The following is a 20841-nucleotide window of genomic DNA, read 5'->3' on the forward strand; positions in this document are numbered from 1 at the left end:
CTTCCAGCCTTCTCTGTCTTTTCTTTGCTAAAATTACACATTAACCTCCAAGGACAGCAGTTTTTCACTGTACCCTTCATAGCCACTCTCTGCCAGCCTGAGCTGGGAACTTTCAGATTTTCACCCATCCTTACAGACTCTCTTGAATTAATAAGGGGCAGTGATGTGCCAGCAGGTAAATTTAAAGGTCAAAAATCAAAATCTTTCTGTCTGTGGGGAAAAAAAAAGAGGGAAGAAGCAAAGGTATTTAAGGCATTTGAGCTGCCAAACTTAAGTCCTTTATTCTGGATAGAAAAGTCAGGATTTTGCAAGCAGCCTTGTGGGTGAGTTCCGTGCGCTGAGCCCACAAGGCAGCGGCAGCTTCCTGCTTCTGTGTTAATAGAAAATCAAAATAAATAATAATTTAAGGGAATATTCCCAAACGGGCCCGTCCCTGCCCTTTCTGGCGGTGCGCTGGCCCCCCCTGCTGGCCAGGGCTCGCCATGGCAGGGTGGCACTCAGGTGACAGTCCAGGCTGCGCCACCTCTTCAGCCAAATTTGGGGACAAACCCCAACTTCTTTGCGCGTCATAACCACGGGAATCTTCATCTTGCTGGAGAGAACCCCTGGATTCCCGCGGAATGGGGAAATCAGCCCTGATTTGGGGTCAAAGCTGCGGTTTTTTCTGATCCCAAATGTCCCGATGGAGCGCCAGGGACGCTCTGCAGCCTCATCCCAGTCTGGTTCCAGGCTCGAGATCCGCCCTGCTGTCCTGAACCAGCACCAAGAATGCCCCAACCCTCTTTTACAGACGGCCCATTCCCAAAATCCCTGGTGACAGATCCCACAGCCTCCTCAGATAATTTGTTCCCATCTTAGGACAAAATTCCTGCTGCTTTCCATCCAATGACTGACTCCTGATCCAGTGAGAAGTGCTCTTGGCAGGACAATGTGGGATAATTCCCAGAATGACATTTTATCCAAGGGATAAGAACAGGGTGAGCCTCATCTGGAGATTTTACCCATCCAAGATGTTGAAAAAATCTCCTAAATGCAAATCCACACAGGTGACTGCACCTGCCATCAGAGTGGGCAGCACCTCCTACAAACCACAGCTTGCATTTCTCCTTCTTATTTGGATTTGCCTTCCTTTAATTATTATTTAATTATTATGTTCAATTCCAGCTCTCTGTTAAACTTCTGGGTGTAATTCAAAAATCTTAAAAAGAAGAAAAAAAAATCTTCGAAATGCATGTGAGCTGGCTATTATTTGTATTAGAATATAATATATACAATTATTATTTATAGTGTAATTGGGGGAGGGTAGTATAACTACCTGCAAAAAACAAAAACAAACAAAAAACCCCCAATAAAATACAACCAAATAATCAAATTAGATTTAAATAATCAAACTATACCTAAATTTTCCATTAAATCAACAGAAAATTTCTGCCAAAAAGGAAAAAAAAAAAAAATGGAGGTAAAACTAAAGTAAATTAGTTTTCATTAGGAAATTCAGAATTTCTTAAGTAGATACCAATCAGGAAGGCTGAGAGAGCCTTGTGCAAGAGTGCCCAGAGCCTGAGTGTGCACAGGGCTGTGCAAGGGCACATCTGGGGGCCCCAAATTGCCCAAAATGAACCCAAAACAAGCCCAGCACTGCAGCAGGACCAGCACAGGGAGAACTCCCTTGTCTGACTTCATTAATCCAACTCTTGCTCGTGTATCAAAGTGCAGCACGTTTTCTTGTAAAAATGATTAAGCTGCTAATTAAGCTGTTTATAACTTGTTTCCCTGGTTGCTAATGATAATTAACATGCAAATTAGCTGAGGGAAGAGAGGCACAGGGGTCCTCAGTTCATTACCAAGTTAATTACTGTTTGCATACTTAAACATAACAGTTATAAATGGTGGCATTTAATGTAATGGCCAAGATGATAATTATACCAACGACATTTTGAAAAGTCATTTCACTCTGTGCTATTTTTCTGGGTGATTGATGTTGCCATGGCTGGTTGATAAACTTACTGCAGGCCAAGATGATTTGGAAACAGCACAACCCAACAAGTTATCCCTTAACAACATCCCTTTATCCCTGTTTTTTTGGGAAGCAGGGAAGGAATGAGGAGAAATAAGAGCAGAAAGCTTCAATATTAACAGAGGAGGGATAAAGTGGGTGAGTTAACAGTGTTCCATTTCAGCTGGCAACATTAACAGCTTCCCTTTTTTATCCCTCATGGTCTGTTATTCCAAGTTTCAGCACTGCTGGGAGCCCCTTCTGAGGCTCAGCCCATTGAACTCGTCACTATCCTCAGCCTCAAATCCTTCTATCCTAAATAAACATGGGAAATAGCACATCACACCTCAGAAATGGGATGGCTTTGTCTCTTTGCACTGGGAAGAACAGAAGCAGAGGGCAAGGCTATTTGTTTTTTTTTTTCATGCCCCTTGCTCAGCATATTGAGGAATTTGTTCCAATGCCCCACACTGGACAGGGAGGTGCTAAGCCAGATGGAAAATCAGCCTAATTATGAGGGTGGGATGTTGGAGTGTTTGGATATCCAGAGGTTGGTCTTGGTCCCCCATCACACATGGCCCAACTGCTCCTCATTTCAGAACTTCCCATCTAGAAAATCCTGGACTTGCAGAGCCAGGCTGGGACATGCCAGTGGAGTAACTCAGAGCAGGAAAGGATGAGATTACAGGGGGTGAGCTTTGTAACACTCAGCCAGATCCTGACTGACTGGGTCAATCATAAAATGACCAGGCTAAAACTTCTCCAGCTGGGCCACCTGCCACCCACACGTCACTTAAACACCAATTTAATGACTGGACCTAGCACTCAGAGCTCTGGTCTGGGTGACAAGGTGGTGACTGGTCACAGGTTGGATTTGATGGTCCTGGAAGCCTTTTCCAACCTCATAATTCTGTGATTTTAGCAGGAAATTTCTGCCCTCGAGCCTTTGTATCAGAGGGGAAGGTGGGAACACCATGAACATGGTAGGGGAACCTCCTTCATTCGCCCCACTGATTTTTACTCCAAGTCAAGCACACCCTTCTGCCTGTGGAATAGGCAGAGCCACTTCCCTGCCTCACATGGAGCCACTGCAGAACTCCCAGCACAATGAGAACAGATTAAATTCTGCAACTGCACAGCTGAATCCCAGACTCACAGCCCAAACAGCCCCTGAGACAGCACAGGCTGTGTGTGGTGACCTCTGGGTGCTTTCTGCTGTCACTGCTTTAATCTCCAGAACATAAACAAAGGGATTATTCCTTTTTCTAATGGAAAAACCACACTTCTTTTGTAATCTCACTCAAGTGCATCTTAATCCTGCTCCTTATCGAGGATGCCTGCAATCCTTTGTGCTGTCATTCTTATTGTGTGAGCAGAGATGGAAATAGTCCAGTGCAAGGAGAGATCACCTTGGCTTTCTGTGCCACCTGCATGCACCCAGGAGGTTGTGGCTGTCTGCAGAGCAGAGAAGTTTGACCAAAGAGCTGTCTAACATATTCTACAATAGGATTTTAAGTCCTGGAGAAAAAGAGGTCCAGGGGGGACCTTCTGGTGGAGGAGGGTGGAGCTGGGGGGTGTCAGGCTCTGCTCCCAGAGAACAGGGATAGGAAAAGGGTAAATGACCCCAAACTGTGCCAGGGGAGGCTCAGCCTGGACATCAGCAGGAATTTCTCCATGGAGAGGGTGGTCAGGCCTCAGAAGGGGCTGCCCAGGGAGATTTGGAGTCCCCATCCCTGGGAGTGTCCAAGGAATTCCTGGAGGTGGCACTCAGGACTCTGGGCTGGGGACAAGGTGGGGATCAAGCTCAGGATGGACTCTGATCCTGGGGATCTTTTCAAACCTCAAAAATTCTGTGATATAAACAGCATTTAAAAGATTGAAAACATCCTGAAAATATTTCCCACCAGACTGCATTAGGAAGCAGATCTGCCACTGACAACCCTTAGAGATCTCCATTTGAACTCTGCTGGGACCCAAAGGAGCAGCAGCAGCTGTGGGGACATGGGGACACGGTGCCAGGGCTGCAAATTCCCTCCACAGGAGAAGGAGATCCTGCCTCAGGCTGACAGCAGAGCTCCCTCAGCCCAGCTCTCCCAACAGACTGGGGGCGTGGAGCTGAAGATGAAATTTCATCCTGTGGCTTCACACACCAGCAGAGCTCCTGGGCTTCAGTGGGGAGGGCACCTGGGCACCCAGCCTGCATCATTTAGGAGAAACATCTTCATTCCCCAGCCTGAATGGTCACAGCAGCCTAAAGAGAGCAGAATTTGGTGTCTTCTCTCCAGCCCAGGTACAGCTCAGAGTGAAAAATAGTCACCACATAAATCAAAGATTTTTTTACATTATTAATACCCTGCCCTATTATGCTCCTTTCTGTCAAAGAAAGGTCATCCTCCTTTGAATCCAAATTTTCAACCCCAAAATGCTGGTCTGTCAGCCTCAGCCCTAGCTACAAGTGGCATTTAACAGCCTTAAGAGAACTAAGAGAAGGGACTTGTTGCACTGCAGGAACTGAGAGCCTGTAAAAGAAAGAAGTGCAATATTTCTCAGCCCCCTCTCTGAGAAAAGCTGTTGCAGATCTGTTTGTGCACCTCTTGCTCTGCAAAGCAGGAAAAACAAAGTTTGCAAACTTGTTCTGTATTTACTCCCTCCTCATCCACCTCCCTTTAAAAATTCATCAGTAATCAGAGACACCCTGAGGAGCTGTTGTAGTAGAGTTACTATTTAATGAGTGTGTAGCAGATTTAATATTTAATGTTTAGATAGACATCTCCACAATTTCCCCTCCTCCCTTGTGTTTTTGTGATCCTTCCAGGAAAGGAGCTGGTATTACCTACCCCACAGGACACACAGCAAATTTTCTGGGGGCTTGAGAAGAACCTTTAAGTGTTTAAGAGGCATTGCTAGTTCCATCTCTTACAGCAACAGGTTTATACACTCACATTCTCAGCGATTTCACCAGGGCACAGAGAAATATTCTTTTTCCACTGAGCTCCTTAGATGTTGCTCCTCTTATTCCTTCGAGGTCCAAAGTCAGGAACCTAAATTGATTGAAGTTTGATACACAACATAAAATTGGTTGTGTTTTTCTCACCTAAAGTCAACAAAATAACATTTCATGAGGCTGCTGCCTTTTTGGCCAAGTACAGCATCCCCTAAACCACTCATGTACAGCAGGGAGCACACGGGATCCTTACCCAAACCAGCCCTTTTCACTGGAAATGATGGATGGAGGACAATGCCACCCTCACGTTCTCTGTGTCTACAGGGCAAAACGTGGCTGGAAGCAACTTCCAGCCCACTCAGTCATGCAGCACAGTCAGATGATGGGTAATGATTTTTGCAGCCTGGACCAGGCTCCATCAGAGGCTCCAGTCCCAATTTTATTCCCACAAGCTCTGCCTGAGCCTCTGAGGAGGGGCAGAGGCGTTTGATCAACCCAGCTCCCCTTAATGTGATTTCTATTTCAGAACTGCTTCTGTCGTGCCCTTGAGTCTTTTCCTGGCAATATCACCTGTGGCCTGATGTGACAGCAATGCTAAATTATATCTTGATGGCTAATTAGGGTAATTAAAGTGAAAGTAATCAAATCAACTTAATGGGCAAACTCTTAATAAAATGTCAAAAAATCTCTATCCATCATAGAGGGTTTTTTTACTCTTTTGAATGTCAAAGAATGTGGAGAAAGAAAGAGTTGGACTTCAGAGTGGCCCTGGCTTAAAGACACATCATCAGGCTAAACACTCCTAAAAATAGAATTAATCTACTGCTGAAAATACTCTAATTGTTAAAAAACAAAGGCTATGATTTAAAAATAAGGGTTATTATTTAAAGGTAAGGGTTGTTATTTAAAAAGTAAGAGTAGTTATTTAAAAATCAGGATTACTATTAAAAATGACATTTATAATTAAAAACAAGGCTTATTAATTAAAAAATAAGGTTAAAAGTTTAGGCTGCATCACAGAGTTTGCTGGTTTGTATAAGGATTCCCTGTGTCTTGTCCTGCTGATGGTCATGACCTGGGGGAGTTTCCTGAAGGTGATGGGGACCCCTTCTCCAAAGTGAGAGGATCCTTTCCCCAAAGTGAGGGGGATCCTTCCCCCAGGGTGTGGGGGATCCTTTCCCCAAAGTGAGGGGGTCCTTTCCCCAAAGTGAGGGGAATTCTTTCCCCAAAGTGAGTGGGATCCTTTCCCCAAAGTGAGTGGAATCCTTTCCCCATAGTGATGGGGATCCTTTCCCCAAAGTGAGTGGAACCCTTTCTCCAGAGTGATGGGGATCCTTTCCCCAGAGAGATGGGGGCCCTTTCTCCAAGGTGTGGGGGATCCTTTCCCCAAAGCTTTTGGGGATCCTTTCCCCAAAGTGAGTGGGATCCTTTCCCCAAGGTGATGGTGATCCTTTCCCCAAAGTGAGTGGAATCCTTTCCCCAAAGTGAGGGGGATCCTTTCCCCAAAGTGAGTGAGATCCTTTCCCCAAAGTGAGGGGGATCCTTTCCCCAAGGTGTGGGGATCCTTTCCCCAAAGCTTTGGGGATTCTTTCCCCAGGGTGAGGGATCATTTCAGTCAGGTCAGGGGGATCCTTGCCCTGGCCATGCCCTGAGCATCCCGCCCGCTCCCTCGGGATGGGGATGCAGACGCTCGGGCAGGTCCCGCCCCGCAGGACACGGGGCAGTGTTTGCGGTCTCCAGGCAACTCAGCGGCCGCTCCTGCGCTGCTCTCCCTCGCTCCTCTCCTCCTTCCTTCCCTGCATCCCTCCCTCCCGTCCCGTCCCCTCTCGGTGTCCGCGCTCCCCGCACCTGCAGGGCCCAGGTGTGCGCGATGGGGGGCGGGAGCCGCGTCCCTCCCGCTGGGTGGAAATCAGCGGATTTTGTCCTTTCTCCGAGCCAAGGAAAAAGGTAAGGGGTGGGTGAGGCTGAGGTGTGGCTCTGTCTCCTCCGTGTCCCCCACCAGTGGCGACACTGGTGATTAAAGATCTATCCGTCAGGGAACGCTGACCAGGGGCTGTGGGTGCTTTCCAACCTGCCTGGCCACTCTCAACCTCTGGGATGATTCTCCTCTTGCCTTTAATGCCCCAAAAACCTGGCAGTGGCCAAACCCCGGCTTTTCACAGCACCTGGGCTTGCTGACACCTGCCATTTGAAAAGCTGCTCCCTTGTGTTCCAGAGCCTCTCATGGCTGATTTTCTGCTAAAATTCTGCTCCATGGTCCCCTATTACTGATTTTTCTCTCAAACTTGTGCTCCATAGCCCCTCATTGATTATTTTCTAGTAAAACTCAGCTCCGTAGCCCCTCACTGCTGATTTTCTCTCAAACCTGTGCTCCACACCCACTCACTGCTTTTTTTCTTCTAAAACTGTGCTCCACAGCCCTTCATTATTATTTTCTATTAAAACTCAGCTCCACAGCCCCTCACTGCTGATTTTCTGCTCAAACCCTGCTCCACAGCCCTTCACTGATTTTTTTTCTATTCAAACTCTGCTCCACAGCCCCTCACTGATTATTTTTCTGCTCAAACCCTGCTCCACAGCCCCTCACTGATTATTTTCTATTAAAACTCAGCTCCACAACCCTTCACTGCTAATATTCTGCTAAAATTCATCTCCACAGCCCCTCACTGCTGATTTTCTGCTCAAACCCTGCTCCATAGCCCCTCACTGATTTTTTTCCTATTCAAACTCTGCTCCACAGCCCCTCACTGATTATTTTTCTGCTCACACCCTGCTCCACAGCCCCTCACTGATTATTTTCTGCTCAAACCCTGCTCCACAGCCCTTCACTGATTATTTTCTATTAAAACTCAGCTCCACAACCCTTCACTGCTAATATTCTGCTAAAATTCATCTCCACAGCCCCTCACTGCTGATTTTCTGCTCAAACCCTGCTCCATAGCCCCTCACTGATTTTTTTCCTATTCAAACCCTGCTCCACAGCCCCTCACTGATTATTTTCTGCTCAAACCCTGCTCCATAGCCCCTCACTGATTTTTTTCCTATTCAAACCCTGCTCCACAGCCCCTCATTGATTATTTTCTGCTCAAACCCTGCTCCACAGCCCCTCACTGATTATCCTCTATTCAAACCCTGCTCCACAGCCCCTGATTTGTGTTCCGCAGGCCCCAGCCCGGCTCCCCCCGCCATGCCGCTCGCTGAAGGCCCAAGCACAGGAAATGGCTCCCGAGGAGCTGGCTGCCCTGCTCTGTGGGGAAGGGGACGAGCAGCTCTCCCAGCAGCAATTTCCAGCTGCCACCGCTTTTTACCTGGCTGCCTTCAGCTGCTGTGGGCCCACGGCCGTGCAGAGAGTGAGCGCCATGGGCCACGGGCCCTGCCAGCGAGTGGTGGCCACCCTGGAGGCCTGGTGCCAAGGCAAGGCTCAGATCCCCAAAATCCGGAGCAGGAACCTGGCCGTGGTGTCCCTCAGCGTGGGAATAGCTGCGCTTTTCCTCTCCAGCCTCATCCCCAACAACGTGGTGGCCTCGGTGTACGAGCTGGAGGCCCAGCTCCGGCGGGGCTGCTCGGAGGAGGTGGTGAGCAAATGCAATCTACTGCTGCAGGCTAATGGCAGCCGTCCCATGGAGCTGCTGCTGCTGAGGGCGCTGGCTCGGGTGCTCTCAGGGACACAGCCTGGGGAGGGAATCGTGGATTATGTCCAGGCCTTTGTGCTGTATCAAACAGAGGCGGTGGCCTACGTGTGCAGCAGGCAAAGGGAGCACCTGGCCCAGGTGGTGCAGGCTTTCTCTGCTCACCTGTCCAGGTGCCAGGAGGACAGCCCAGGCTGCAGAGGCTCGGAGCAGTGGCTGGGTGACTGCTACACCTTCCTGGCTGCGGTGGCACCGGGGCACGCCTGGGTGTGCAGGGCACGGGCAGCTCACCTGCTGAAAGCAGCAGAGTTTCAGGAGTGTGTGGCTGTCTGCACCAAGGCCCTCGAGGGCTGCTCAGCTGAGAATCTCACAGGTGAGGATGTTCTGGCTCTGCTGCTGCAACGAGCTGCTGGGTATTTCTTCCTGGGCGGATGGACGCAGGAAATGATGCAGGATTTGGCAGCAGCCTTTGCAGCAGACCCTGCTCAGGCAATGAAATGCTTTGAAGAGCTTTTCTCACCCAGTGATGCTGAAAAGATCGAGGAGCAGGCCAGAGCTGCCCTGGAGGGGAGGTTTGCAGCCTACAGGGAGGCTGTGCGTGCTGGGGCCGAGCTCAGGGGCAGTCATGGCACTGAGCTGCTCCCTGCTGTCATCCAGACAATCCAGCTGCTGCTGCACCTCTGCCCAGGGTGCAGCCGGGAGCTCAGAGTCCGGCTGGCAGACTGTCACCTCCTGCAGGGACACCCCGGGGCCGCCCTGGACATGTGTGAGCAGCTGCTGGCAGCAGAGCAGAGCACTTACCACAACACCCTGCTGGCACTGCGAGGCTTCTGCTCCCTGCACGCCCAGGACCCCCACAGAGCCCTGCAGGACTTCCAGAGGGTCATTGAGCACAATTCCCCACATCCCAACAGCTGCATCAAAGCCCTGTGTGGCCGTGGGCTGATCCGCATTTCTGGTGGCAGCAATTACTTGACAGCCCTGGATTATATCACAGCTTGCCAGTTAAAGCTGGATGAGACCATCTTCACCATCAAGTCCTACGTGCCGTGGAACCAGAGGGGATTGCTGCTGAAGGTCCTCCAGGAGGAAGGACAGATGATGCTCCAGAAGAAGAGGTACCCAGGAGGCAGCTGAGTTTCCTTTCAGTGAGAGCAAACAGGGCTGTCCACATTCCTAACCTTGAAGGTGTTTTGTTTTGTTTTGTTGGCTTTTTTTTTTCCCCTCCAGAGATGCCCCTGGGGTTTTCCAGCTGGCTTCTCTCTTGGTGGAGCTGGACAGCTCTGATGAGACGTCCCAGATCCTGTGTGCTGATGCCCTGTACCAGATGGGCCGTGGGGAAGAAGCCCACAAGATGCTGTCACTGGTCCTCTCCAGAAACCCCCAGAGGGCTCCTGTGCTGGCCAGGCTGGCCCTGCTGCAGCTCAAGAGAGGTTTTGTGTACGATGGCAACCAGGTAAGGAGCTCCTAGAAAACATCAGATTCATTCCCTCCTCGGCAGCTGCTTTGCCCCAGACCACAGTGAAATTACAGATTAATCCCTGTGTTCAGTGGTTTGGGTGCATTTCCTCTTTATAACCAAACTTTGCTGTTAGGAGCTCCCTGAATAGTGACAGGGAGAGCTGTGACACAGTGAAATTTGGAGCCCACATGCAGGACCTCTAGCAGAACTTTGAAGGTGTAAATACAGGGTTGATATTGCCATAAAATCATAGAATCACGTGAATTTCTGTCCAAAAAGGCCACACAAGGACTCCCAACTAAATCCAGCTCGTTCCCCACATTCTTTTTATTGGCATTTCTCAGCACTTTAATGAGGCAGAGCATCCTGTCCCTGGGGACAACATTATGGGATTGGGAATGTTCCCTTGGAGAAAAGAAGGCACAAGTGCCACCTCCCCAGTTATCCTAATGAAGCATTGGAGAAGAAACACACAGAGAAACTCCAGTAACAGTCTGCAGTTTTCTTTCTCCAGTGCTGACAAATTGTGTTTGAAACCCTGAAAGCCATTCCAGCAAGTTGGTTCTCACACCCAGGATCACAAAGCTGAATTCCCAGGCTCTGCCATCAGAGGGAACTATTGTATTTTTTTAAAATGCCATATAAATTCTAACTGATAAGGAGAAAGATTTTACTGTCAGCACTTCACTACTCCCTATGAAAAATAAAAGTTTGCTATAATTTGCTGCCTTTGGGAAGGTTGTTAATGAAGGTTGTGGCTTTATTAGTGTGCTGCCCTTGGAAGTTGGATTTCCATCTGCAGCTTCTGCTGCAAGCTCTTCATGGAACATCTGAAAATTTCTCTTCAATGTATTTTTATCCCGCCTGCCTGTCAGATGCCAATCACTTTTATCTATTAATAAAATAGAGAAATTTATGAGTTCAAGGGATGTGTCTGGTACACCAGGATACCTTTTTTCTTGTCCAGGCTTCTCTGGCTCAGATTTGAATATCCAGTCCCTGCTGAGCACTATAAAAACAATCTTTTGATTAATTTTCATTGGAAATGCAGTTTAAAAAGTGTTTATTGAGGCAAAGATACCAAAGGTCAGACAGGATTCTTTTCCAGGAGAGCAGGAGTTTTTGGGTTTGAATCCATGCTTTTCCCAGATTCCCAATAACAATACTAAAAATAAGTTACAGCTCTTCCCTAATTTTCCATTAATTCACTGGTTTTGATTTTGCAGTCAAAAGGTCTCTGGAATCCTTGTGTTCCACAGGAACATTCTCTTCTTTTTGGGCAATCATCCTGTATTTATAAAAACACTCCACTGCCAATGTGGAGCAGATGCTGCCCAAAACAAAGCAGGCAGCACCAGTTATTTGCCCAGAATTATTTTCACAGCTGCAGTGGTGGTGAGGAAAGATAAGAATTCCTGTTTTGTGCAACCTGCATTCACACCAGGGCCAGCTGAGGGGATAAATCAGGGTTTGTGGTCCTGGGCTGGATGAAGCCCCAGGGAGAGCTGGGGAGGCTGGGGAAGGGCACAGTAATTTCCCACACAGCCTCACATTCAACTTTCTCTGCTGCCTTTTCCTCTCCCATCCTTCAGCTGCTGAAGAGACTGATCAGAATTGGAGACTCCTCCTGCCTGCTGCCAGTCCTGGACATTTTCCAGGAGGAGGAGCGCAGGCTGCTGCAGAGCCACTGCCGCTGGCGAGCCCTGGCCATCCTGAAGGGCAGGCAGGAGGCTGCTGCCATCAGAGAGGCCATTGCCCACCTGTCCTTTGCCATCCTTGCTGCAGGTAGGACACCAGGCTGCCCCTGGGGGTTTCCTAAGGGAAATCATCTGGCACAGGATGTCCAGATCACCTCTCTCACCTCCCTGGTGAGGGCTGACCCAGCAGGATCACCTGGGCAGTGAAGTGGTGTAGTTAAACAATAAGGAAATAAGTTTTAAATTCCTTGAAATGGGTTCAGCTCAGTTCTGCAGGCACATCAGTCCCTTTTCTTCACCCAGTGCAAAGTGAACTCAGCCCCTCACACATTTCACTATTCCAGCTTTCCCTCAGGAGAGAGACCAGGCTGACATGGAAATGCTGCTGGCATGTTCCAAGTGAAACCATGTTTGTATGGAAATCTGCCTTTCACTCTGAGCAAATGTTATGACAGCAGCACAGAGAAGAAGAGAGACTGGCTCGTGGAGATGGAATAAAAACCCTGTTAATTGCTTGGAGATGGTTCCATTTCACAGCCCGTGCATTCCAGCTTATCAGCTCCCCACCTGCTAGAACAGATGCTTGTTAAGAAATAGATATTGTCTTTAGAGGAGCCAACTGGTAGAGCTCCAGAGTGATAATAACCTTTGGTACAGAAGTTTTGGAGTAAACCAGGAGGGAGAAAAAGGCTCATTACTGCAGAGGAATTGCTTGGAGCCTGTCTGCTTGCTGATCCCTGCAGGCAGCTGCGTTTGCTGACCTCCCTATGAAAACATATTTCCCGTGGCACTGATGATTTATCATCCAATATTGGATGCCACAGTTATTGATTTCAACCCTGGGCATGTTAAGATCCTTATCGAAATGGCCTTGGAAGGAAGGGATATGTGGATGGCAGGGAGAGAAATGCTCTGCAGGCAGGGAGTGGAGGGACCAGGATTTTCACTGACAGCTCTAAGTGTTTATTTGGGCAGCACTTTGTGTGAAAACAGAGGAGAAAAAAAAAGCAGCTCAGTATCACAAGTCCCAGTGCATATTAATTCTGGCAGGGAATTAGTCAGTCCCATCTGGATAAGTAATTTATCCAAAACAATGTGTACCTTCCCTGCCCGTGGCAGGGGGCTGGGGACTCTTTAAGGTCCCTTCCAACCCAAACTATTCTGTGATTCTGACCCCACTTCATTAAAACAGCCAAATGGCTTCGTGCCTCCACTCTCACTTAGTCACAGATCTCCCTCTCAGGGCTTTCTCCTCTCATTTGTGCTGCTCCCACTCCAACCTGACACAGATTCCTTTTTCCTTTCAGCTCACAGCTGATAACACATGGTAGGAATTCCACTTGCAACAAAAATAAAGGAAACTTCCACTTAAGCAAACTCTCATTGTACTTCATCCTGAGGTATCCTCAGGCCAAGTGGAGCTTTTTTTGTATCTTCCTGTGGGTGTCCTTGCAGTAATGGCTGCATCCCTGTCCTGCAGGTGGTTATGCTGAGGATTGCCTCCTCACCAGGGCCCGATGCTACGGGCGCCTGGGCCAGATGAAAACGGCCATTTTTGATTTTAATGCTGTCCTGAAGGAGGAGCCCAACAATGCACAAGCTCTGAGCGGCCGAGGGTTTGTTCACCTGGCTCTGAGGCAGCAGAAGGTACTGTCCATCCAGGGCTTTGCTGGTTTTTCTGAGGTATTGAACCATGTGAGTGTAAAGTATCACAGAATTTGTTGTGGAATCACTGGAATCAGGAGTTTCTCAGGGAATTTGGGCAGTGAAAGGCTCTGGCTTTGGCTGGGTGCATGAACAGCCCACCTGAGGTTACTGATTTTATTTCCCAAGCCTAAAGACAGGAAGACTAAACCTTGGCCATAATTTTCTATGATAACCCAAGGAGTTTAAAATACTTTGCAAACACTCTTTCAAACCTGCCTTTATGATCTCCCATCAACTTTGAAAATGAAAAAATTGCAGCACAAGGACAGGGGAGAGCAAAGTTTTTCCATGGTAAAGCAGAGAACAGAAAGCAGCTGAAAGAACAAATGATCAATACTTAATTATTGGTTCCATTTCTTTCCTTGGTGTTGTTCTTCCACAGGAGGCAGTGCAAGATCTGATCTCAGCACTGAAGGTGGAGGCAGGAGCAGTGATCCCAGCAATCCTGTCCTTGAAGCCTGAAACCCAAGGGCTGGTCACTGGGTGGCTCCTCCAGCATGGCAGGGCCACTCTCACTGAGCTCATGGCCACCAAAGACCTCCCAGGAGAAGAAACCCTCGGTGACCTTCTCATGGTGGCAAAAGCACTGACCAAAATCTGCAGGAGTGCACAACATCACATCTTCTACACTGATGTTTTGATGGCAAATGGTGAGTTGAGTCCTTCAGCACAACTGGTCAGGTGAGCAAGCAGAAAATGGATAAAGTGAATATTGAATGTCAAGAGTGCTGCTGGATGGTGCTTGATAATGCTGGATGGTGCTGGATGGTGATGGACAGTGGTGGATGGTGCTGGATGGTGCTGAATGGTGCTGGATGGTGCTGGACGGTTCTGGATAATGCTGGATAATGCTGGATAATGCTGGATGGTGCTGGATGGTGATGGACAGTGATGGATGGTGCTGGATAATGCTGGATGGTTCTGGATAATGCTGGATAATGCTGGATAATGCTGGATGGTGTTAGGTAATGCTGGATGGTGCTGGATGGTGATGGATGGTGCTTTTCAATCCAAGTTTGAAAACATTTTTGGGGCAGGATATGATATAATTAACACCTTTAGACATGGACTGGCTGCCTGAACCTGCCTTGCTGAGGTTTCTGGGTGCCCTTCTCCCCATGGGATGGGTTATGGAGTTTGTGCTGCTGTTCCCCAACAGGAAGGCAGCAAGAGGCCCTGAGGCACCTGCAGGAAGCCTTTGGCCCGTGTCCTGCTGAGGACTCTGCCAGGGCTCGCCTGGCTGTGCTGCAGCTGCAGGGCAGGAACGTGGCAGCAGCAGCTGCTCCCCTCAGTGTCCTGGCCAGGAGAGATGAAAAGGACTTGGCCTTTCTCCTGAACTTTGTAGACACCAAGCACCAGCAGCATCTCGCTCAGGTACAGCCCTTTTCATTGATCCCACATCCCTGGATTCAGTGGGGAATGAATTGGGAAGCAAAAGTGGGATTGCAGGGATTTCTCCCTGCCTTGAGAAGTGTGTGGGAAGAGTTTTATCAGGACAAGGCACAAATTGGCTTTTCCTCCAGCCAGGTCAGGGAGCTGGAACCAAACTTCTTCCACTGCAGTGACCTTGATCAGTCTCTAACAATACATCATTGCCACACCTGCACACTTGGGATTCCTTTTTGGTCTCCCTGGCACAAGACCTGGTGATGTTCACACTGAAATTCAGGGGGTGTGAGGGACAGCAGGCAGGAATTAACAGATCATTGCTAATTGTTGTAGTCTGGGGATACATGGGGCTCATGGGGAAGGGAGATTCATACTTTGTTCATTTTGTTGGTAACATTATACTGAATATTTCAATTCAGTGATATTAAGTGCTTCCATCCTTCTTGCTCTTTTGTGCATCATTTAGGATTTTTAATATGTTCATATTTTCATAAAATTAAAGGCTTTGGGGCTGATTTTCTCAGCTAATACTGACACAACAGTGTCACAAATCTCTGCCCCCCCACCAAATATCTATTATTCAGCATTTTTTTCAAGTTTCTCTCCCAAAAAGAAAGTATCTCCAACAATAAGACAGGAGAAGGTCAGATTGATGGTGAAGAGTTTTAACACTCAACCAAGCATCTGCAATTCTGATTACCCAGAAGCTCTGTGTTCTGAGAATCAGTTTGCTTCCTTTTATTCAATTTGTTGCTGGTGTGCACCCTGGTGAGAAGCTATATTGTTATGCTCTCTCCCAGGTTATAAAACAAACAACATGCTGATATCCTTAATGCAGCAAGAGGAGCCCTTGGAATGTATTTGAACAGAACAGCAGGAGGATATAAGTAAACAAGTATTAATTTACCAGTCCCCAGACATACCCCATTACAGAGAAAAGCCCCTCTCTTCTAAATAATGTAAAAAGTTCAGTCTTAGGGGAAGAGCTGGAAGATTTCAGAGGCAATTTGTAATCTTCCACTTCAGAAAGTTGATAAAGGAACAATTGAGACTGTGACTAGGGAGGCCCTGAGGAGGTGTCTGTAAATGAAGACACATTTCACAGCTGCATTTCCCCTGCTGCCACATCACTCCTTCTGTGGGGCTCTCACAGCCCAGTCCACCCATGCTGCTTCCCAAGGCTACACAGGAGGGATGTTCTTTGCTGTCAATAAGAAAAGAAAAATGAGAAGAGAAAAGCACACTAACATTTGTGTCACTTATACTGCACTGATGTGTGAGAACCCACTGGTGCCACAGGCAAGTGAAGTTTTAAAATGGGAGAGAAACTTATTTCTGTCTCCTTTTGGCAGCTGTGGCTGAAATAAAACCCTCACTGTGGCTGATTTATCATGAGAGATCCCTCTGCTTGAGACAGAAGGTGTGACCAGGCTGATTTCAAACCTGGAGCCCAGTACCAGTGCTGGAAATGGAAAAAGAAAGCATTGCTCTTTTTCATCTCCTGCTTTTGTTCAACTAGTAAATGTTTGAACTCCAGCACTTGGGGGTTTTTAGATGTGTTTTGTAACCAGGGGAGGAGTGTGTGCTCTCTGAGGTGGGGAAGGAATTGTTTCATCCACCTGCCCAGTGTCTCAAAGGATTTCCCAGCAGCACTTCTTTTTGCCTGCAAGGTTATTGTGGTTTCTGAAAGGAAGATCTCAGTAAAAGCAAAGTTTCAAAAGCTCACAGACAGGATTAGTGCTAAAATTCCCAATGATGCCTTGACTTTGCCAGGGTTCCTACCCTGGGAGGGAGAGTTTGCTCTGGTCCTGAATTTCCCAGGTAGGAAAAGGAGAGTTCAGAGCTCACACCCAGTCTCAGCACTCCAGCACAAAATCATTTCTGCCATATTGTTTTTCGAGTATTTGGAATTAGAGGCATTTTAAAAACGTGTCATCATTATCCTGGAGCCAGGTCTGAAGAGCTAAAAATAGCTCTCCATAAGCTGAATAGGAAAGGGTGGAGGAAGGAGACAGCTCCTTGATGTACTCTTTTTTACTCATGGAAAACAAAGCAATAAAATTCTCCCATTATTTATAGTCGAAGGGGTCCCATGCTGAGAAATTTGTAAACAACTGGGAGAACCCCATGGGAATAGGAATCTGAAAGATTTATTAAGCTGCAAAAGGTCAGAGGAAGGGAGTTTGCTTGCTGCTCGTGCAGCTTCAACCCTTGGCTTTTCTAAGTCGGGGTAATGCACTGATCCCAACCCCTCACCAGATCCTCAGGGCTGCAGCTTCTATGGGTATCCAGATTCCTACAAAAAGGGTCTCCAAAACTCCATGGTCTGTGCCAGAATTAAGTGAAGTTGCCATTCCACATTCCCTTCATGTCAGGTGCAGGTGGAGAAGGAAAGACTTGCTCCAAACTCTTCAGGAAACAGCCAACCCTGTCCCAAAGCTCAGAGTTTATCATTCCATCTGCTGGGATTTACTGATCACTGATTTTACTGATTTAACCCTTGGCCATAATTCCATGTCCAGTAAACTCCTCACTCTTTTTCTTTCTGAGGAATTAAGCCTTCGTCATATCATAAGATTGGTCCCTAGGGACTGGAACCAAAAATGCCACAAAAATAAATGTGTATTCAGTCCTTCACACTCAGAGAGGTGAATAGATGGAAAAAAGATGGAAAAAAAAGACCTAATCCAGGAATCCACTCATGGCTCTTTCCAGATGGCACCTGAATTATTTCAGTCTGGACACCAAAATCAAACTTTTAGTGACAGGTTGGACTCGAGTTCCCCTGGAATGCACTCCCCAGATTTCCCTGCCTTTCCAGGTCACCTGCAATCAGGCTGATGACAAAAATGCTTCTCCAAGGCCACGTGCAGGGAGCAGCTGAACTCAGCTGTGCCACATCCTTCTGGCTTCCTTTGCCTTCCTTCCCTGAGCCTGGTTTTCATCTTTATCTCTGTTAGGAGATGATGTGCAAGTTGCTGATTAATCCTTCCCTGTTACAAGCCAAAAATGTCCCAGCTCAGGTCACTCAAGTCAGAGCCAAAAGAGAATCCAGAATGCAGCTGCCCAACCTTGCTCCATCAGCAAGGGTGAAAGGGAATCCTTTATTTTCAGATGGGATTTTTCCTCCAAGTGTGGCAGGAAAGGCAGAATCTCATGGCTTGATTTGGGGACTCTCAGGGAAATGTGAAGGAGTCAAAGCAGTGGCTCAATGAATAAATATAATATTGCAGTGGTGCAATAACCCCAAATGCCTCAGGTTAGAGCACTGAAACCTCCAGCATCAGATTCAGCACTCAGCACAACAACAATTGTGTTTTCTTCTGCCTCTGAGACAACATATGCACCTCAGAGGCTGAAAGTGACAATTTAACTACACAAACACAAGCTATCTTGAGGAACTGCACTGTGTTCCTTGGAACAATGTGATCCAGAACTCTGGAATTTCTAGGGGAAAAAAACACCTTCTGTTGCCAGGATGCTCCTCATGCAGCTGCAGTTCCACCTTGAATTCCTGCCACAGAGGGGACACTTGCATTGAGGAGTTGTCTTAAAAACATTTCAAGGGACAAAGTAAATGTGCTGCTCTTTAAATGTACACAACACACCTGAGGTGGGTTTGGCTGCTTGAAAATTTACAGCCAGAGTTAAAGCCAGGGGTTGACACTGTCTGGGGAGGGGTCCTATTGCTATTTTCTCTACTTGGAAACTGAGAGATTCCTTAATAAATATTACTATGTCAAGCAAAATAGCAAAATATATATATATATCCTGTGCATTATAACGAAATAACTGGGGCAGAATTCCTCATAAGCCATGAGGAGAGGCTAAATTATTTCATGCCACTGCTCTCAGATGAGGTGCTGGGACTTGCCCTGCAGTATTGATCCCTTTCCTGCAGAACCTGGCAGACAGCAATCAATTCTGACCTCAGCCAGCCAAAATCAAAGGGACACACAAAGGGACTGGAGGACCTGACCTGGCTGTCAAGTGTGGCTACTGGGACAGTGGCTGGGCTAACTGGATTTCTGCATCCACAAGCAGGAGTGACCCCATGAAATGAGGAGGATGGAAGCATTTATCCTTTTTCTGAAGCCTCAGCTTGTTTGGCCCAGCCTTTTGTGAGCCCTCAGCTGTGATGGCAGCCTTGTTTATAAACTGAATATTCACTCTGCTGCAGCAGGTTAAAAGCTTTATTTATTACCAATGAAGGGAAATAATGAGAAATCCATTTGAGGCCAATAGTTCTAATGGAGTTTTCTTTATTGACCTCCATGAACCTAAAAATTATGTGGCTCTTTCAGCCTTCTCTGTTTTCTGGTTGTTTTTTCCTTCAGATGAGGCCAGAGAGTTCAAATTGCACTCGAGATTAACAATTAGCAAAGCCACCAGTTGGCCTTTTTTTTTTTCCTACAGTTTAGGTAAGCTCCAGTAGAGACAAAAAAAATTAATTTGTGGGGCAGCACCTGGGGTCATTGGTCCAGGCAGCTTTTTGTTCATCATTCCTAAGGAATGTCAACAAATTCAGAAGAAATTCTGGATAACATGCAGAAACAAAGGATTTTAGAAGCACTTGAGATAACAGCAAGCTCCCAGTGAGCCAAGAGTTTTATATCTTATCTGCATGCAAAAATACACTAATTATTAGTTCTCCAGCTAGATGCAACTCCAACATCTGATAAAATAAATTAGATTTCTTAGTGTCTGTGTATTTGACCAGTGAAGAGCAGACATTCCCCTGTTTTTCCCCCTTGACTAACTAACATGGATTCCCTCTGTCCCACAGGCAGCAGCCCAGGAAGGGAAGGAGCTGATGAAAAGCCATGAGCACCAGCAGGCTCTGGGCTACCTCAGCCTGGCTGTGCTGGCCAGCAGGGACAGCCCCAGGCACCTGCGGCGCAGGGCTGCCTGCCTGATGCACCTGAAAAAATATGAAAAAGCTCTGAAAGACATGGAGAAAGTGATCCAGGGGCATGGCTGTAACAGCCCAAAAACACAGGCTGGGGATCACTGCTGCCAGGGCTTCCTGCTGCTGGCCCTGGCTCAGGAGGAGGCAGCAGTGCAGCACTACATGGAGGCCCTGCAGCTGGACGAGCCCCTGGCCCTGGGCACCATCACTACCTGCCCTGGCAGGCAATCCTTAACCCAAACTTTTCACAAAATTGCACAGTGTAACTTTGAAAAGCAGTGCTATGAAGAGGCCTGGAAAATCACAGACTATGGGCTGAGAATTGATAAGAGTTCTGAGCTCCAGAAACTGAAAGCAAGACTCAAAAGGGAGGCATCGAGCTGTAGCATTCATTGATTTCTCTGTTTGGGGATTTTCCAGTCTGATTGCTTTCTGGTTTGTTTGGGAGGCTGCAAGAATGAGGGAAAGATGAGAAGATCATGATAAATATGCAACAGATATTACACTGAACATGGGACAGCAGCATTAGGAGTAGAAAGTTTAGGCAGCAAAAAGAACTGACCAAGAGACCAATGAGGAACCAAAGCAAATTGCAGATTCAGGATTCTTGAAAATTATTGTGCATTATGTAAACTCCCTATTGTGAAAAAAGCCTTTTTTGTCTGGCTAAACAACAAATTCTAACACAGGGGTTCCAGTCCTACTGAAGGAAAACATTCAAATCACTTGCAGCTCATGAATAATAATCATGCATTTCCTAGCAAGTATTTGATGAGCTTTAACACATACTGTTTCATCAATTTGCCTTATTTTTATGGGCCAGTCAAAAAGATCAGTCCAAAGTAACTCCTGCAAGGTGTCTGTGAAGGCCCATTTGTGTTACACCCCTCTCCTGCCCCTCTCCTGGGTGAAGGATCTGCCCTGCTGGGGATGCAGTGGGTTTGCCAGGATGACAAATGCCAAATAAATGTTCTGCTGGCCCAGGGAACAGTGAAATAACAGATAAGGTGAAGCTGAGACTCAGCAGAGATCAAACAGCACCCAGGATGGGATTGCCCCAGTGCTGCATCATCCAGGATGGGATTGCCCCAGTGCTGCAGCACCCAGG

At 47.4% G+C, this 20841-nt stretch overlaps 1 protein-coding gene across 2 annotated transcripts; it reads left to right on the plus strand.

Moving 5' to 3' along the window:
• The first annotated feature begins 8124 nt into the window (after positions 1-8124).
• On the plus strand, positions 8125-20269 carry TTC34 (tetratricopeptide repeat domain 34). Of its 2 annotated transcripts, none has more exons than XM_056508337.1 (7): positions 8125-9687; positions 9800-10025; positions 11624-11816; positions 13209-13375; positions 13818-14085; positions 14595-14809; positions 19611-20269. In XM_056508337.1, exons 1-7 carry the CDS (start codon positions 8159-8161, stop codon positions 20127-20129), a joined length of 3117 nt encoding a protein of 1038 aa, XP_056364312.1. In that variant the 5' UTR covers positions 8125-8158; the 3' UTR covers positions 20130-20269. The 2 variants fall into 2 exon arrangements, with proteins under 2 accessions (XP_056364312.1, XP_056364313.1); XM_056508338.1 differs by lacking the exon at positions 19611-20269 and adding an exon at positions 16177-17833.
• Positions 20270-20841: the final 572 nt, after the last annotated feature.

Source organism: Oenanthe melanoleuca, chromosome 21 (assembly GCF_029582105.1).
Source record: "Oenanthe melanoleuca isolate GR-GAL-2019-014 chromosome 21, OMel1.0, whole genome shotgun sequence".
Taxonomy (NCBI): domain Eukaryota; kingdom Metazoa; phylum Chordata; class Aves; order Passeriformes; family Muscicapidae; genus Oenanthe; species Oenanthe melanoleuca.

Bases quoted from the DNA above. Each gene is read 5' to 3' on its own strand.
- TTC34 (XM_056508337.1), top strand. From the start codon at position 8,159: ATGGCTCCCGAGGAGCTGGCTGCCCTGCTCTGTGGGGAAGGGGACGAG. The intron at 9,688-9,799 runs GTACCCAGGAGG...TTTCCCCTCCAG, and splicing joins ATGATGCTCCAGAAGAAGAG to AGATGCCCCTGGGGTTTTCC. The intron at 10,026-11,623 runs GTAAGGAGCTCC...CCCATCCTTCAG, and splicing joins TTGTGTACGATGGCAACCAG to CTGCTGAAGAGACTGATCAG.